The 17,902-nt window shown below is 41.7% G+C and overlaps 2 protein-coding genes across 9 annotated transcripts in view; one reads left to right on the top strand and one right to left on the bottom strand.

The window, feature by feature from the left end:
* Positions 1–978: 978 nt before the first annotated feature.
* Positions 979–5,362, bottom strand: fgf20b (fibroblast growth factor 20b). Its single transcript, XM_014212844.2, has 3 exons — positions 4,579–5,362; positions 4,035–4,138; positions 979–2,465 (listed from the first exon to the last, which is right to left on the bottom strand). The coding sequence occupies exons 1-3, from the start codon at positions 4,868–4,870 to the stop codon at positions 2,220–2,222; spliced, it is 642 nt and encodes a 213-aa protein (XP_014068319.1). The 5' UTR covers positions 4,871–5,362; the 3' UTR covers positions 979–2,219.
* A 491-nt stretch (positions 5,363–5,853) lies between these two features.
* Positions 5,854–17,902, top strand: part of micu3b (mitochondrial calcium uptake family, member 3b) — a 35,511-nt gene continuing 23,462 nt past the window's right edge. For 2 of the 8 annotated variants that reach the window (XM_014212838.2, XM_014212841.2), the window contains exons 1-7: positions 5,861–6,157; positions 7,842–7,989; positions 12,330–12,361; positions 13,077–13,155; positions 15,173–15,220; positions 15,326–15,408; positions 15,505–15,576. In XM_014212838.2, coding sequence (XP_014068313.1) covers positions 5,921–6,157; positions 7,842–7,989; positions 12,330–12,361; positions 13,077–13,155; positions 15,173–15,220; positions 15,326–15,408; positions 15,505–15,576 — 699 coding nt within the window. In that variant the 5' untranslated portion in view covers positions 5,861–5,920. Of the gene's footprint in view, positions 6,158–7,841; positions 7,990–12,329; positions 12,362–13,076; positions 13,156–15,172; positions 15,221–15,325; positions 15,409–15,504; positions 15,598–17,902 lie in introns of all 8 variants that reach the window. The other 6 variants (XM_014212835.2, XM_014212836.2, XM_014212839.2 and 3 more) reach the window with 6 other exon arrangements.

Here is a 17,902-nt window from a genome sequence, read left to right as displayed (position 1 = left end):
TATGGTGAGAAGAGATAGAGGTAGTTGTTGATTATGTAGGTGTTCTGATGGGAAAGTCCCATCATATCCTACAAGGCTGAGAGTTGGCAACAGAGCAGACTCCCCATGTCAAGACAGCAGTTGGCTTGCCATCACAGAGATGTTGAGATCACAGGCCTTTAGCTTTCATGCTTCAACACAGATATCCTCCCAACCGTTGAGGAAACTGTACAAAGATACTTAGATGGTGGCTATTAAATAAATATGCCTGTTCAGCCATTGTCCGAAGATCATATGTTTTATATAACGTTCTAATTCCTGTTTCATTCTAAATATTGTTTTGGTTACAGTTGGATAGAGACATGCAGGTACTAACAGGGCTATATCTCCTCCTTTGAGGACAAGCCCCTATAAATAATTTGGCTATCACTGAAATTGCATGGATATTGTAAAACAATCTCTCTGTGAAACAATTTCACACAAAGAAATAACCATCAACTCAGTGGACACGCGTTCTGCTGCGTTAAAGCTGTCAGCAGACTAAAAAAAGGATAAGGTATTACAAAAAAAGAATGGGACACAAAGGTTTTCACTCAGTCTGGAGGCTGGAGAGATTTCTTGGCCACCTTGGCTCTCTTTCATTGTTCAATAATACTATTAATCAGGACTATCATTCTGCAACTGTCAACAGAGCTTACTTAGCCCTTATCGCGCTGACCTCCAGTTTTATACAGCTGCCAAGCTGCTGAACAGACCAGCGGTAAAGGTCATTTTTTATTTGGCCCTGGCCGTGTCATTGTGAGGCCGCTACGTGAGCAAGTTCCACAGAGAGACTTTGAAGTTTTTATGCATGCATGGGAACCTCGCTCTTGTCTCTCAACATAATGGCAATCATAAAAAGAACAACAATGATCTCGTAAATAGGTTTATATATTTGAACTCACCAAATTCAAAAGACAAAACTATAGACACCAATGCATTACGCCTCTTTAGAAAATGTGAACTTTTAAAACTGAGTTAAACTTGTTTATTTTTTATAATTTTTTGGTCAGTTGGTTCATCAAGAAAACCATAGAGGTAATAAACAGTTTGGTCCTCTTAGTTTCTGAACCCAAATGTTAAAACATTTACAATACATCATTAAATGTTCCAAACAGATATCAAAAAGACAAATCTAGTTCACTGACTTTAATAAGGATACACTGCCACAGACTTTAAATGTGATGCGTACAACAGACAGCTTTTTGGGGAAATAATCAGCAAATTACAGTTTCCCCCCCACATTATTTTAAGACAATCTCACAATGTGGCCCAAGCTAAGTGAGAAAACTGGTATCCTCAGATTAAAAGAAATATTATCTCTATATAGATACAATTTCTAGTGGTTTCTCTATACAGTACTGTATATTTAACTGCAAAAATATATTCTGAAATAAATAAATATATAACATAAATATATGTATCTAGAAATGAATAAATAATACATTTTGAAATGATATCTGTGGCAAATATCTTTCTGCTCCTTTCAGCATGATCTAGTCACATGTAAAACGAAAAGAAAAACAGGTGAATTCCTTCAAAATCCTTCTTGAATGAACATAGCCCCCTCAAATAAAAAATGAGGTTCTTTAACTGTATAGAGTCCCATAGATTTTGCCATTCTAACAATAGATAATAGAACAGTTCTATCACTATGTTCTATCTCTATGTTCTATCTCTATGATTCCAACTAGATCCTCAGTCCAAAGACACTTCCTGAAATGTATTGGCCCTCAAACAGAAGAGTGACCCTCCCTCCCTCCTGCATCAGCATCGCTTCCTCTGATCCTGTTCCTCTCCTATTCCACACGACAGCTACTTTCGGGGGTCAGTTGGCCCCTGGAACAAACAGCCTCCTCATGCCTTGGTGTGCATGTTGACAATGTCAGACATTCTAGACTGTCTTTGTCACCGCTGAGAGCTGGCCTGTGCATTCTGAGGGGAGGCCCCTGGCTAGTACCTTTATCCCCAGTGTAGGCTACTCCCTCCCTACTGGCTGGCTGGAGCTGGGGCCGCTGTAGGGCTGGGACTGGGGCTGGGGCCGGGGCTGCTGTAGGGCTGGTTGGCTCCACTGTCTTAACACCGACAGTCACACTGCCTGGGCTGGCCTGCACACATCCCTGTTTCCCACAGCAGGAGGGACTAGAGCTCAATACACAGCTATTCCTGATCTGATCTGGGACGGTGGGTGCAGGCCAGTCTCAGCTGTGGCCCAGAATCTCCTTGTACAGCTCCGGTACCCGGTCAGGGTCCACGGGCCTGGGCAGGAAGTGGGTGAACTTCTGGTGTCGCCTGGACTTTGTTCCATCCCGAGCCGTGCCGTCCTTGTTTAACGCCACAAAGTAGCGAGTCCCTTTGTCTCCGTGCTTGTAGAGGTTGGAGGAGTATGTGTTGTACCAGTTCTCCTCAAACTGCTCCCTGAAGACACACTCAGCGCTCAGCTTCTCCTGCAGAGTAGAAACCAAGTCAGATCAGATTATGAAGTCAGATCAGATTATGGAGTCAGATCAGATTATGAAGTCAGATCAGATTATGAAGTCAGATCCGTTGACAATAAATCAACGGTCTTACCAGAGCAAGGATACATTTGTGGTAAGGCTGCTTGGTTTGTTTTGTTTATTTGAATGCCCATTAGCTTTTGCCAAAGCAACCGCTATTCTTCCTGGGGTCCACACAAAATCATCAAACATGACAAGTAACAAAACACTGATACACAAGAACAGTCACACAAATGTAAAATACAACGCTATACAAACAATACAACTAAATAATAATGTGTGTGTAGATTGTGTTTTAGAGTATGATAGAGTGTGTGCGTATATTTGTGTGTGTGTCATTTCACAGTCCCTATTGTGGATGATGATAAGACCATAACTAGTGCAGAACTGGATCCTTTATGGCAGAGTGACAGCAGAACTGGATCCTTTATGGCAGAGTGAGAGCAGAACTGGATCCTTTATGGCAGAGTGACAGCAGAACTGGATCCTTTATGGCAGAGTGACAGCAGAACCGGATCCTTTATGGCAGAGTGACAGCAGAACTGGATCCTTTATGGCAGAGTGAGAGCAGAACTGGATCCTTTATGGCAGAGTGAGAGCAGAACTGGATAATTTATGGCAGAGTGACAGCAGAACTGGATCCTTTATGGCAGAGTGACAGCAGAACTGGATCCTTTATGGCAGAGTGACAGCAGAACTGGATCCTTTATGGCAGAGTGAGAGCAGAACTGGATCCTTTATGACAGTGACAGCAGAACTGGATCCTTTATGGCAGAGTGAGAGCAGAACTGGATAATTTATGGCAGAGTGAGAGCAGAACTTGATCCTTTATGGCAGAGTGACAGCAGAACTGGATCCTTTATGGCAGAGTGAGAGCAGAACTGGATCCTTTAAGGCAGAGTGACAGCAGAACTGGATCCTTTATGACAGTGACAGCAGAACTGAATCCTTTATGGCAGAGTGACTGCAGAACTGGATCCTTTATGGCAGAGTGACTGCAGAACTGGATCCTTTATGGCAGAGTGACAGCAGAACTGGATCCTTTATGGCAGAGTGAGAGCAGAACTGGATCCTTTAAGGCAGAGTGACAGCAGAACTGGATCCTTTATGGCAGAGTGACAGCAGAACTGAATCCTTTATGGCAGAGTGACAGCAGAACTGGATCCTTTATGGCAGAGTGACAGCAGAACTGGATCCTTTATGACAGTGACAGCAGAACTGGATCCTTTATGGCAGAGTGAGAGCATAACTGGATCCTTTATGGCAGAGTGACAGCAGAACTGGATCCTTTATGGCAGAGTGACAGTAAAACTGGATCATTTATGGCAGAGTGACAGCAGAACTGGATAATTTATGGTAGAGTGACAGCAATAGTCAAGGAAACCCATTAATGCCACCTACTGGTATATTCTAATGTATATTGGGCAACAAAAGACCCAGAGACCCTTCTACAACACATATGAAATGAGAGGTGGGACTACAGAAACAGCAGAGACAGTAAATGAGTATAATACTTACAGAACCATAGAGCTCTCCCTTGTCATTCATCCCCAGGTAGAGAGCACTGTCCACTCCTCGAATGCTTATCAATCCAACAGCAATGCTTATAAATTCCAAAATACCTGGAGAAGAATAAATCCGTTGTTCCAGGTGTATTTCACCAGAGAAATCTTCTATCACAGATTGTGACACACTAGGATAGAGTATAGCCACATTTTCCCTATAGGACTTTCACATTAATTCCAGTGATAATTATTGAACAAATTATAACAGTTGTACTATTGCTTTAGGGCTAATATTGGCAACCGATGTTATGGTAGGAAACTGATCTTATTGTTACACAAATAAAAATAATAATATTAAAAATAATAATCATTATTATAACAATAACTTGTATTATATAATAATGATTAAATATTTGGTAAAAAATGTTAACCATAAAATATTAATGTGCAATATGAGATCTGTAATAACACACTTATAAATTGTATTATATAATAATGATGAAATATGAATGTGTAATATGAGATCTGTAATAACACACTAATAACTTGATAATTACCGAATCTACTGTGGTCCTTTCTTGTCCCTTGCACAGTGCCATCAGGAAGTATTTCCAGATGAAATCCAGTTCTACAGTATAACTGCCTTCTCCGGAGAATCCCTTTTAAAAGTGTTAAATCTGCCGTGGCGCTCCGGGACAGGCTTTCCCCGGCACCGGGTACGAGGTGTTCACCCTGACCCAGCAGTACCGCTGGACTCTCTCCAAGAGACGTCAGGAGAAAATGGGACCCGACGTGTCCTACACCATCAATGCCGTGCAAGAAGCTTCCAACTTCACCCAGAGCAGCCATCGCAGCAGAGTCCTCTCGGTCGTCAGAGTTGGAGCGGGTAAAGTTCAACAGAGAGATCCCGAGTGAGCGCTCTCGCGTCGACAGTTACCAGATTGCTACTCTGTTGCCTATTGCATGTTTACGTTCGCGTCCGTTACTAAGCAAATGCTCTGTTGAACTGAAACGGATAAGTCCCTTTTTCCCCTTGACATGTATACCTTGGGTAAATGAGCTCTCGTGGCATATACGTTATGAGCACACATTCGTTCCAAAATATGACCCTACCGCTTGATGTCTTCATCAGTTGAGTTAAGATAATGTTGTTCAATTCTGGTAGTTCTCACCGCTCACGAAGGTTTGGAAAATTGTGAAAATCAAATACAGCAGCAAGTCAGAACCTTTTACAGAGAGCTACCAATGTATCCACCAACCCCTCTTTCTATGAGAGACACAAGACCACTGCTCTGCAGGTAAGGTAGGCTAGCTGTTGGAGGATTGCGCACACAGTGCCTAAAGACGTGAGGCAGGTGCAAAATGACGGGGACTTTTAGTGGGCGGGGCTATCGTTCAGACTTGCCTTGGCAGAGATTTTTTTCTTCCTAAGGTATAAAAGAAGACAGAGAGAGAGAGAGAGAGAGGGAGTTTGATCATGTATTTGGTAACATTGCAATATGTTGGCCATTGATTGTACTTTGCTACTTACCTATGGCAACGATAGTGACAGTCCTATCGCATTCTCACACTCATTAGTCTACTTCAGTTTGCACTGCCCCAACCAGCAAGAGCAACTACCACAACCTAACAAACACCGTGATGTGATCAAAATGAAACAACACATACTGTAGCCTATGTATTGAGCTATATAATCAATGCAATGTGATGCCTCTATTTTAGGGCATTGCCATATTATCCCGAAAAATTCTAAGAGAAACTTGGATTCTTGACTGAGAGCCGCTATAAAACTGGGAGCGCAAAACATTCAGGTAAAACGGGGTGAAACGTCACACGGATTATCTCGCGATGGAAAAGAACAGCTTTCCGCGATCTTCTGCTCTTCAATGAACAACAGCAATGGCTGCCTTCCGTAGACTCATTTCCACATCGACTAATTTCTCATCTACCTCAGGGAGATTTGTATTTTGGAAACAAACACCGAAGAGAACTAAGACATTTAAACATATTGCAACTGGAGTATGTATCGCCACCGGAGCTGGTTTCGCGAGTTATTACAATGTCCAAAAGAAACTGTCAAACCAAATCGATAATGGTTTACTTCTCGCATTACCAGCAGTATCTGCTACAGATAAGGTATTGTATAGCCTACTTGTCATGGCATGGGGCATTAGTGTATATATATATAGCATGTATAATAAATATCATATTTATATGTCTATGTAATAGCCTAGCAGATAGCCTAATATTAATAATGCACGTTAACATGCCCACTCAACTCACAACGCGAGGCAGAGCTGAAAATACTATTGTTTTCGGGTAAGATTCAAGGTTGACGTTCCGTGATAGTAAAAAACCCATGGCATAAATAAAAAACGATCAAACAGGAATGCATTGTGTAGACAGAAACACACATGGTCATTTAATTTAAATGGACCAATGTGACTATTTGCCCCATTAAAACAAGGGCGCTGTCCATGACATACGGTGCTGAAATGTTTTGTACTGGTCTATTTCGTGAATTTAGATTAAAATTACGTTACATAAATATAAAATGCATATTAAGACCTCTTATAACAATTTAAATTCTCAATTGTTTTACTTTTAAAAAAAACATTTTTTACAAGTGCCATGATTGCTATGTGAGAATAGGTGGAGGCAGTCTTCCTCGTCATAATATGCTTGTATAGGGCTATTTACATAAAGCGAGAAGACTTGGACACGTACAGGCAAACAGACAGGCAGTGACAATAATAATAATAGTGGAAACCAATAAGGCCCAGTGAGGCGTTTGTTTTAGGATGATCTGTAGGCTCATCGCTGTAAAGCCTGTAAAGCCTTCATTAGACTGTTGGATCAGTAAACCTTGCTGAAGTCACTGACCGCGGTCTAGTTTGCAAACCTCCTTTTACATTGTGTTCCTTTTTTAATACTTCCCAAATGGCACCCTATTCCCTATATAGTGCACTACTTTTGACCAGGCTCTAGGGAATGGGGTGCCGTTTGGGGCATAGCCTTTGTCCCCACCCTCTTATCTAACTCGAGGGTGGGAATGGTGGTGAGGGTGGGAGTAGTGGTGACGGTGGGAGTAGTGGTGACGGGACGTGGCTTGATGTAACCTTGACTGGGGGTTTGAGACACAGGAATCCAGGAACGTAGGAAACTGGACACGAGGACTTGGCGGAGGGGCTGACATTTGATGGTGGGGGTTTACCCAGAGGAGCAGGGGTGTGGGAGCAGGGGAGAGGGCGGGGAAGAAGGGGGGCACACATTCCCTGAGGTGTTTGCTGTGTGCCCAGTGGGCCTGGCACTCTGCCACCAGAGAGAGACGTCCACTCTGTCCTTGCCAGGCCAGGCAGGCCTGCCTCCTGATATCGCTGTTTTTTAAACATTTATAGGGACGTTATCTGGTGCACAGGCCTGAATAACTGTCCTGACAAAACATGGTGCCCATTTTTTTAAGTAAAACATGGGTTCTAGTTTTTAGCTCATGGGTTCTTCAAATTGGCTCATCTCCCCTGTAACTATTCTCCAAGTCAATACTGTAAATGAGAATGTGTTCTTACACTAATGTTTGCCCATGAAATAACCTGTTGTTTTTAAAACTATTAATTGAAACTTTTTTCACACTTTGCTTAAAAACATTATAAATTATTTTGGATATGTGTGTGTGTGTGTGTGTGTGTGTGTGTGTGTGTGTGTGTGTGTGTGTGTGTGTGTGTGTGTGTGTGTGTGTGTGTGTGTGTGTGTGTGTGTGTGTGTGTGTGTGTGTGTGTGTGTGTGTGTGTGTGTGTGTGTATCTGTGTGTGTTTTGTTTCAGGCCAAGACATTTGATCTGGATGATGGGGATGTGTACATGTCGTCCCATGAGGCCAGGTTTCGGTTGTTCAGCTCAGTGGAATATGAGGGACAGCTCTATATGACCCCACTGAACTTCATTGAGTCTGTCACCATGGGTGAGCCTAAGAGTGAGTACTAACCAACACACACACACACACACACACACACACACACACACACACACACACACACACACACACACACACACACACCTCAAACACCCACCACTTGTTGCTTCTCCTCATATAGTTGATAAATAGACATCAAACTAAGATGTTGACATATGGTGCTGATCAAATAACAATCTTCAGCAGTTCTATTCTGTACTGTACAGATGATGATGGTAGAGTCTGAGGTGCCAGTGTTTGCTGTACACTCACATCAACACTCTTTATGTAAAGGCCTTGTGAGTAACATAAAAAGAACTGTGTGATTGGCTAGGAGTCAAGTAGATACAGATCTTTACTAGCAGCACCACTATTGCATCTCATTTCTGTAGCAACAAACTCTGACGGACAGACAAGCAGACAGACGGAGACAAAACAATCATGATGATTTTAGTCACTACATTAGAAACTGTTAAACACATGGTAAGTTATCAGATCTAAACTCACAGTATTGGGATTGAATAAATATCTTGTCTCCTTCCCAAATGGCACCCTATTCCATAGATAGTGCACTGTGTAGGGAATAGGGTGCCATTTGGGACATAGCCTTGTATTCTGGGGCCTGTTGATGTGGTGTGTCTTGGTTTCCCTGGCATGTAACGAGGGATATAAATGGAGCACTAATGTGAATAGCACACATTGCGTCAGCCTTCTCTCCTCACTCTCTCTGATGGCTAATGTGTTACGAAATGGGGATAATGACGTTTTATGGTTTTATGCTGTGGTTGTAAAATCAGATAAGTTTTTTCCCTGACTGAGGATGTTTGGAAAAGTCTGGGATATAGGGCCATTATATATCACAGAATATTGTCATAATTTACATACAGTATTTCATATGAAAATACCTTCTGCTTTGTTTTGCTGTTCAATTAAAATGATAGCGCCAGAATCCCGTTTTCTAAAATTGTGGGAGCCTGTATGGTATTGTGCTAACCCATATGGTATTGTGGTATCCTGTATGGTATTGTGGTATCCTGTATGGTATTGTGGTATCCTGTATGGTATTGTGGTATCCTGTATGGTATTGTGGTAACCTATATGGTATTGTGGTAACCTATATGGTATTGTGGTAACCTATATGGTATTGTGGTATCCTGTATGGTATTGTGGTATCCTGTATGGTATTGTGGTATCCTGTATGGTATTGTGGTATCCTGTATGGTATTGTGGTATCCTGTATGGTATTGTGGTATCCTATATGGTATTGTGGTATCCTGTATGGTATTGTGGTATCCTGTATGATATTGTGGTATCCTGTATGGTATTGTGGTATCCTGTATGGTATTGTGGTATCCTATATGGTATTGTGGTATCCTGTATGGTATTGTGGTATCCTGTATGATATTGTGGTATCCTGTATGGTATTGTGGTATCCTGTATGGTATTGTGGTAACCTATATGGCATTGTGGTAACCTATGTGGTATCCTGTATGGTATTGTGGTATCCTGTATGGTATTGTGGTAGCCTATATGGTATTGTGGTATCCTGTATGGTATTGTGGTATCCTGTATGGTATTGTGGTATCCTGTATGGTATTGTGGTATCCTGTATGGTATTGTGGTAACCTATATGGTATTGTGGTATCCTGTACGGTATTGTGGTATCCTGTATGGTATTGTGGTAACCTATATGGTATTGTGGTATCCTGTACGGTATTGTGGTAGCCTATATGGTATTGTGGTATCCTGTATGGTATTGTGGTATCCTGTATGGTATTGTGGTATCCTGTATGGTATTGTGGTATCCTGTATGGTATTGTGGTAACCTGTACGGTATTGTGGTAACCTATATGGTATTGTGGTAGCCTATATGGTATTATGGTAACCTGTACGGTATTGTGGTAACCTGTACGGTATTGTGGTAACCTGTACGGTATTGTGGTAACCTGTACGGTATTGTGGTAACCTGTATGATATTATGGTAACCTGTATGGTATTGTGGTAACCTATGTGGTAATGTGGTATTGTGGTAACCTATGTGGTATTGTGGTAACCTGGTAACCTATGTGGTATTGTGGTAACCTATAGTGGCTTCAGTCAGCTTTCCAACAGACACTGGGAGACAAATTCAGCTTTCAGCAGGACAATAACCTAAAACACAAGGCCAAATATATACCGGAGTTGCTTACCAAGATGATATTGAATGTTCCTGATTGGCGTAGTTACAGTTAGGATTTAAATTTGCTTGCAAATCTATGGCAGGACTTGAAAATGGCTGTCTAGCAATGATTAACAATCAACTTGACAACGATTGAAGAATTTTAAAAATAATAATAGGCACATGTTGTACAATCCAGCTGTACAAAGATCTTAGAGACTTACCCAGAAACACTCACAACTGTAATCACAGCCAAAGGTGCTTCTAAAAAGGTTTGACTCAGGGGTGTGAATACGTTTGTAAATGAGATATTTCTGTATTTCATTTTCAATAAATTTGCAAAGAAAATCTAAAAACATGTTTTCACTTTGTCATTATGGCGTATTGTGTGTAGATGTGAGAGAAAAAAATCTCTTTAATCCATTTTGATGTCAGGCTGTAACACAACAAAAGGTGGAATAAGTCAAGGGGTATGAATACTTTCTGAAGGCACTGTATATGGTATTGTGGGAGCCTATGTGGGTGGTTTCAAACTTGTTCCTATGACGAAAAAGGAGCATCTCAGGTATTTCAGAGAAATTGCCTGTTTGCTTAGAACAGTGTTGGTTTTAATTCTGCCAAGGTAAATGGTCACTCTTTTCTAGTGATTTTAATGATTTTCTCTCTTCAAAGAACAAGCCAGCCAAATAAGCCCTGACCCAATGTATTCCTATACTGAGGCTAAAATGTCTGTTGGGAAAGGCACCAGTATAACTCTGGTCCTCATTGTTAGAGACTGATGTATGTCTAATGAAAGAGTTCATAGTCTGTGTTGATGTGTCTGTTTTACAGTAAGGACATAGCTAGCATTGCTACACATAGTTTTCTCAGGGTTTTTTCATCAACATTTTAGTCAAAACCGCAAAGATCTTCTGCTGAACAAAAATATAAACGCAAGTTACAATTTCTGAGTTACAATTCAAATAAGGAAATCAGTCAATTGAAATGCATTCATTAGGCCCTAATCTGTGGATTTGACATGACTGGGCAGGGGCACAGTCATTAGTGGGCCTGGGAGGGCATACGCCCACCCACTGGGGAGCCAGGCCCAGCCAATCAGAATGAGTTTTTCTCCACAAAACGACTTTATTACAGACAGAAACACCCTCATCAGCTGTCCGGTAGGCTGGTCTCAGACGATCTCACAGGTGAAGAAGCCGGATGTGAAGGTCCTGGGCTGGCGTGGTCACACATGGTCTACGGTTGTGAGGCCGGTTGGACGTACTGCCAAATTCTCTAAAATGACATTGGAGGCGGCTTATGGTAGAGAAATTAACATTACATTCTTTGGCAACAGCTTTGGTCGACATTCCTGCTGTCAGCATGCCAATTGCATGCTCCCTCAAAACTTCAGTCATCTGTGGCATTGCCAATCTGTGGCATTGTGTTGTGTGACAAAACTGCACTTTTTGATCATGCTGTTTAATCAGCTTCTTGATATGCCAATCCTGTCAGGTGGATTATCTTGGCAAAGGTGAAATGCTCACTAACAGGGATGTAAACACATTTTTGCACAGAAATAAGCTTTTTGTTTGTATGAAAAATGTCTGGGATATTTTATTTGAGCTCATAAAACATGGGACCAACATATGTTGCATTTATTTTTTTGTTCAGAGTATTTTTACTGGACCACTGTGCCATGAAACCCCTGGGTCACCCTAATCTTTATACATTTCAGGCCTTGGTGTGAATGTGAATGAACTTTTCAGGGGATTAAATGCACAAATTGAGGATTTCCCCTTCCTCTTATATTTGCTTGTCCGCCCAGACACCTCAGTTTGTTGGGAGAGCTCTACAAAGCAAAGGGTCATCATAACTGCTTCCTCCATCAGAAACAGACCTTAAAGTTATTGTCACTGTTATCATCCGTCTGGGGTGGCAGGGCCATGTGAATCACCTAGCCAGGTGTTTTTATGAAGCCAACGCCTTATCTTATGGCCAGGGACCTTTTTATGGAGTATTGGAATGCGTTCCTGGCGATATAACACTCATGTTTCAGTACAGCCCTGAGTCCAGCTGTCCTTCCTTACACATAGCCACTTGTTTTTCCACCATAAAGTACATTATAGGCTTGCATGTTGTGCGAATAATTGTACTTTTTTTCACCATGAATAATACTGATCAGTTCATTTATTCTGAACAATACTTTCCTTTTTCTTTTTAGAAAAGAGGATTTGGAAGTCTCTAACAAAACAGGTGGGAGGTTTGTGATTATAGCACAAGGTGCATTGACAATTATTGTGAAAATGTATTTGAAATAGAACCCTGCTTTTCTCTTCTAAGAGAATAATCGATGTACACTGAGTGTACAAAAAATTAGGAACACCTTCCTAATATTGAGTTGCACCCCCTTTTGCCCTCCGAACAGCCTCAATTTGTTGGGGCATGGACTCTACAAGGTGTCCAAAGCGTTCCACAGGGATGCTGGCCCAGGTTGACTTCAATGCTTCCTACATTTGTGTCAAGTTGGCTGGATGTCCTTTGGGTGGTGGACCATTCTTGATACACACAGGAAACTGTTGAGCGTGGAAAACCCAGCAGCTTTACAGTTCTTGACACAAACCAGTGCACCTGGCACCTACTACCATACTCCGTTCAAAGGCACTTCAATCTTTTATCTTGCCCATTCACCCTCTAAATGGCACACATACACAATCCATGTTTCAATTGTCTCAAGGCTTAAAAATGATTATTTAAAGTGTCTCCTCCCCTTCATCTACACTGATTGAAGTGGATTTAACAAGTGACATCATTAAGGGATCATAGCTTTCACCTGGATTCACCTGGTCAGTTTATGTCATGGAAAAGGGTGTTCCTAATGTTACACTCAGTGTATAATAATGAATTATTCATGTTTGTGTACTGATTCTTCAATGAGTAAACACTTTGTGATTTTCTTCCATTGTTGAAGGAGTTGGAACAGATGCTGGCAGACACCCCTCCTGTTTTTAAAGGATCATCCAATTTATTCAGGAACCTACGTCACCGAGGTGAGACTCCTTAACTCTCTCTATCATCAAGAATATGGTCAGTGGAATGTTTGCAGGTTCCATATACCAAATCAATCGAGAACAGAGTACAGGCAGTAAACACCATCTTATCTTTCCATCAATCAGTGATGTTGTCATTTGCTCTCAGGTAACCTTAGATACGAGGGTGAAGGAAATCTACCCTATATAGGATGTACCATTGGTTAGTGATACCGTTACCAGTTATAATCAACTACATCCCCGTACTGAGAATGAGATCCGCTTGTATTTTCAAAATAGTGTAGCGATCCTTGAAATATGACCCACGTTACGATTCTCGTCAAGTAGGTTAAATTTATTGGTGCAATGCATAGTATGTTTGCCTTTTACACAAGAGACCCGGGTTTGCTTCCCACTCCCTCTGTTCGCTACAATATTGACAAGCTGAGGAAAGGAGGTAATTGTAAGTGTTCTTCAATGTTGTTATTTTCATGGAAACATGCTTCAAGTAACCTGTTCTCATTGCTCCCTGAAGAAGTGAACATCACCCCCTGCGTTTCAAACCCTGTGTTTGGTGTATAAGTTCTCCCTGCTCTCTCCTCTGTTGCTTTAGCTAAGTGCCAACGCTGGGATCTGGGGCTTTTAATCCTGCTGTTAAACATGGCGGTTTTGCCGAGGAAAAAAAGGATTGGATTGATCAGCGAACAAAGCCTTGCTTTGAGAATGAGAGATGCTGTTTGAACCCGGTTATGTTGAGGCATGTCCCACTGGCTGCCTCCTGATCACCATGGACATGATGAATCCTAAGAATGGAGTAGGATTACGTCTCCGGTTCTGCCACTCTATACGAAGTGTTTCTGAGGAATTATTTCTATTGTCTGACAACATCTACTTGAGCTCAGAGGTTGGAAGGGTTGGGGATTGGGGAGGGAAGGGGAGGGTTGGAGAGGGAAGGGGAGGGTTGGGGAGGGCAGGGGAGGGGAGGGTTGGAGAGGGGAGGGAAGGTTTCTCTCTCCCTGAGTGAAGGTGTGTGTGTGTGGTATTGGTGAGACACGGCTGGAATCTTAAAGATTTTTTTCCCTCCAACCTATTTAACCCTTAAAAAGTCAGGCAACTTTAGTCATTTTAAGGCCCTATACATTTTCAACAGATAAGTTCTCGAGCAGATCAGTGACTCATGTTGGGATGCACCATTTCATTGGGACTTTTCAACAGAAACTCTCTATTGGCATCCAGTACTTCCCCACCGCATTCAACTATCCAAACACAGACAAACATCAGATATCTGCAGAACCTTTATATGACAAGGAGTATCATAAATATAAAGAAAGAGGATTTTATTGGATGCACTACCATAGTCCATTCATAGTATTTTTGTCCTCCCAAGTGTCCTTTTTTGGGGGGAAATCTCCCTGGAGCAAAGGCCATACCTGAATCATTTTCCCATTTCCCAGAGCTGTCTGTGCTGGAGTCACTGTCTTCTCCTGCAAACAAATGCTTGGGAATGCTTTCAGAGGCAGCAAGACAACCCTCCTCAGTCTACTGAGATGGACCCTGACAGTTACTCTTCTCTTCTCCTCGCAGTCACACAACAAAGGGAGTTCTAGAACACAAAAAGGAACAGGAAGCCGAATCAGGCATCCACAATCAGTGACAGATCACTGGAGAATGTTTTACACCTTGTTATCCAAATAGAGGACGCACCGAAGCCAGCACTGGGGCTTCATTTTGTTTGGGTTTGTGTCCAGATAGGTTACTTACATTGTAAAGCCTCTGTTTGTGTGATGAGAACAGCAACCATGAATTAAGAGGCACCTTTAAGATGTTATCAATATGAAAGAGAAGATTAGCTGTTGTCTGAAGGTGTTGCACTGTTTCGTGGGGTGTTTCATTCATGTGAAGAGTTAGGGCAGGACTTTGAAAACTCTATATAACTCAAGTAAACTGCTAGACTTTAATGTTCAATTATTTTATGAACTTTCTATATACATTTATGACAGTCAAGGTTAAAGCCAAACATTAGTATTTTTGTTTCCAGGCATCATCGGTTACACAGAGTATCTATTCCTGCTCTGCATTTTAACAAGTAAGTATGTTTGATTAGATATTTTATTAAAAAAAGAAAACATACGTAAGATGTTATGTTTGAACGTGGTTTCTTGTCTTATCTCTTTTCTCGGTCCTTTCCCAGAACCTCATGCTGGCTTTAAGATAGCTTTCAACATGTTTGATGCAGATGGAAACAAAATGGTGGACAAACGGGAGTTCTTGGTGGTATGTAATTATCTTAAGGTTAAATGAGAAGGATAGTTCCTTTGGTTAGTGAAGTAAGTCTGAAGAACATCTGAACATCTTCTGTCTTCTAACCAGCTTGAGGAAATCTTCCGTAAGAAAAAGGATCGAAAAGAAGCAGCTGATGGCGCTCCAAGGTCTGACAAGCTGGTAAGGAGAGGCGTTTCTTTGGTGAATATTCTCCGCATTTAGGGCATGCATTTCACTTATTGCATTTGTTCTAGGTATTAATTGCTGTAAGGTTAGAAATTACGAAGAGCAATGTTTCCCCATTATACATTTAAAGTTTGGAACAATAACACTGTCCTGCAGGAAGTATGGAAGTCAGGGAGAAAGTGTTTGAACTGTAGACAGACGGTATGTTGGATGTGATAGACTGGAGACAGTGTAACGGTTGTCGTCTGGAATGGAGGACCAAAACGCAGCAGGAATGTGGATGCGCATCTTGATATTTATTTGAAAATAAAGTGAACTCACGAACAACCAAACAGTCTTGTCAGGCTCACACACGCAAAACAAGAAACATCCTCGCACAAATTACAAACACACCCTAATATATAGGACTCTCAATCAAAGGCAACTAGACAACACCTGCCTTCAATTGAGAGTCCACACCCCAATTAACTAAACATAGAAACAGACTAACTAGAAAGAGCATAGAAATAGACTAACATAGAGCAGTGACCAAAAAACCCCGGAAAACATAAATCAACTACCCTCTACATAATACACACACCCCGAACCACATAAACCAAATACCCCCTGCCACGTCCTGACCAGCCTACACTAACAAAATAACCCTCATACTGGCCAGAACGTGACAGACAGACATTATGGTGGATGTGGTAGACTGTAGACAGACATTATGGTGGATGTGGTAGACTGTAGACAGACATTATGGTGGATGTGGTAGACTGGAGACAGACATTATGGTGGATGTGGTAGGCTGTAGACATACGTTATGGTGGATGTGGTAGGCTGTAGACATACGTTATGGTGGATGTGGTAGGCTGTAGACATACGTTATGGTGGATGTGGTAGGCTGTAGACATACGTTATGGTGGATGTGGTAGGCTGTAGACATACGTTATGGTGGATGTGGTAGGCTGTAGACAGACGTTATGGTGGCTGTGGTAGGCTGGAGACAGACATTATGGTGGATGTGGTAGACTGGAGACAGACGTTATGGTGGATGTGGTAGACTGGAGACAGACGTTATGGTGGATGTGGTAGACTGGAGACAGACGTTATGGTGGATGTGGTAGACTGTAGACAGACATTATGTTGGATGTGGTAGACTGTAGACAGACGTTATGTTGGATGTGGTAGACTGTAGACAGACATTATGTTGGATGTGGTAGACTGTAGACAGACATGGTGGATGTGGTAGGCTGTAGACAGACGTTATGGTGGATGTGGTAGACTGGAGACAGACATTATGTTGGATGTGGTAGACTGTAGACAGACATTATGTTGGATGTGGTAGACTGTAGACAGACATGGTGGATGTGGTAGGCTGTAGACAGACATGGTGGATGTGGTAGACTGTAGACAGACGTTATGGTGGATGTGGTAGGCTGTAGACAGACATTATGGTGGATGTGGTAGACTGTAGACAGACATGGTGGATGTGGTAGGCTGTAGACAGACAGTATGGTGGATGTAACACCAGGATTTGATCACAATGATAAGACAGACTATCTGAGTGAGGTCCTATCACATCAACAGTACAACAGGATTAGTCTTATTCAGGGAACCAATGAAAGGAGTGTACATTTTTAGAAATGTTTACATTAAAATGAATGTAGTCTTTAGATTGGTAGACTTTGAAATGTTTTGTGATAATGTCCTGTATTGTTGAAGACCCCTTTGAACACAGAACAATGGACAGTCTTCCCTGCATGTTCTAACATGGTCCTTCTCTACCCTAATGCTAACATGGTTCTATCTCTACCCTTTCCCTAACATGGTTCTATCTCTAACATGGTTCTATCTCTAACATGGTTCTATCTCTAACATGGTTCTATCTCTAACATGGTTCTATCTCTAACATGGTTCTATCTCTAACATGGTTCTATCTCTACCCTTTCCCTAACATGGTTCTATCTCTACCCTATCTCTAACATGGTTCTATCTCTAACAGGGTCCCATCTCTAACCAGGGGCGAAAATCTGATATCAACTTTGGAGGGGACAATTACATTACATTTTCTCAAGAGCAATTCCTGAGGGGGACACCAAAAGTAGTGCTGTAACACATAGCCTACGTTTAATATGGTAAATGTATATTGAGGAACCAAAGAAATAAGGTGTTTGCCGTACTCCTAACTACCGGTACCCAAAACTACACAACTAATCACAACAGCAATACCATTGCCTTTAACAAATCTTAGTTCAGTCACCAGTTTAAGTTGAGAGTGGGGGTATCCATGGCATTTTCCAATTATGTTCCTATTTTACAAGTAAAAAAAATTGAG

This window comes from Salmo salar, chromosome ssa09 (genome assembly GCF_905237065.1).
Source record: "Salmo salar chromosome ssa09, Ssal_v3.1, whole genome shotgun sequence".
Taxonomy (NCBI): Eukaryota; Metazoa; Chordata; class Actinopteri; order Salmoniformes; family Salmonidae; genus Salmo; species Salmo salar.
The sequence above is the reverse complement of the archived record's forward strand: the minus strand, read 5'-3'. Positions and strand labels throughout refer to the sequence as shown.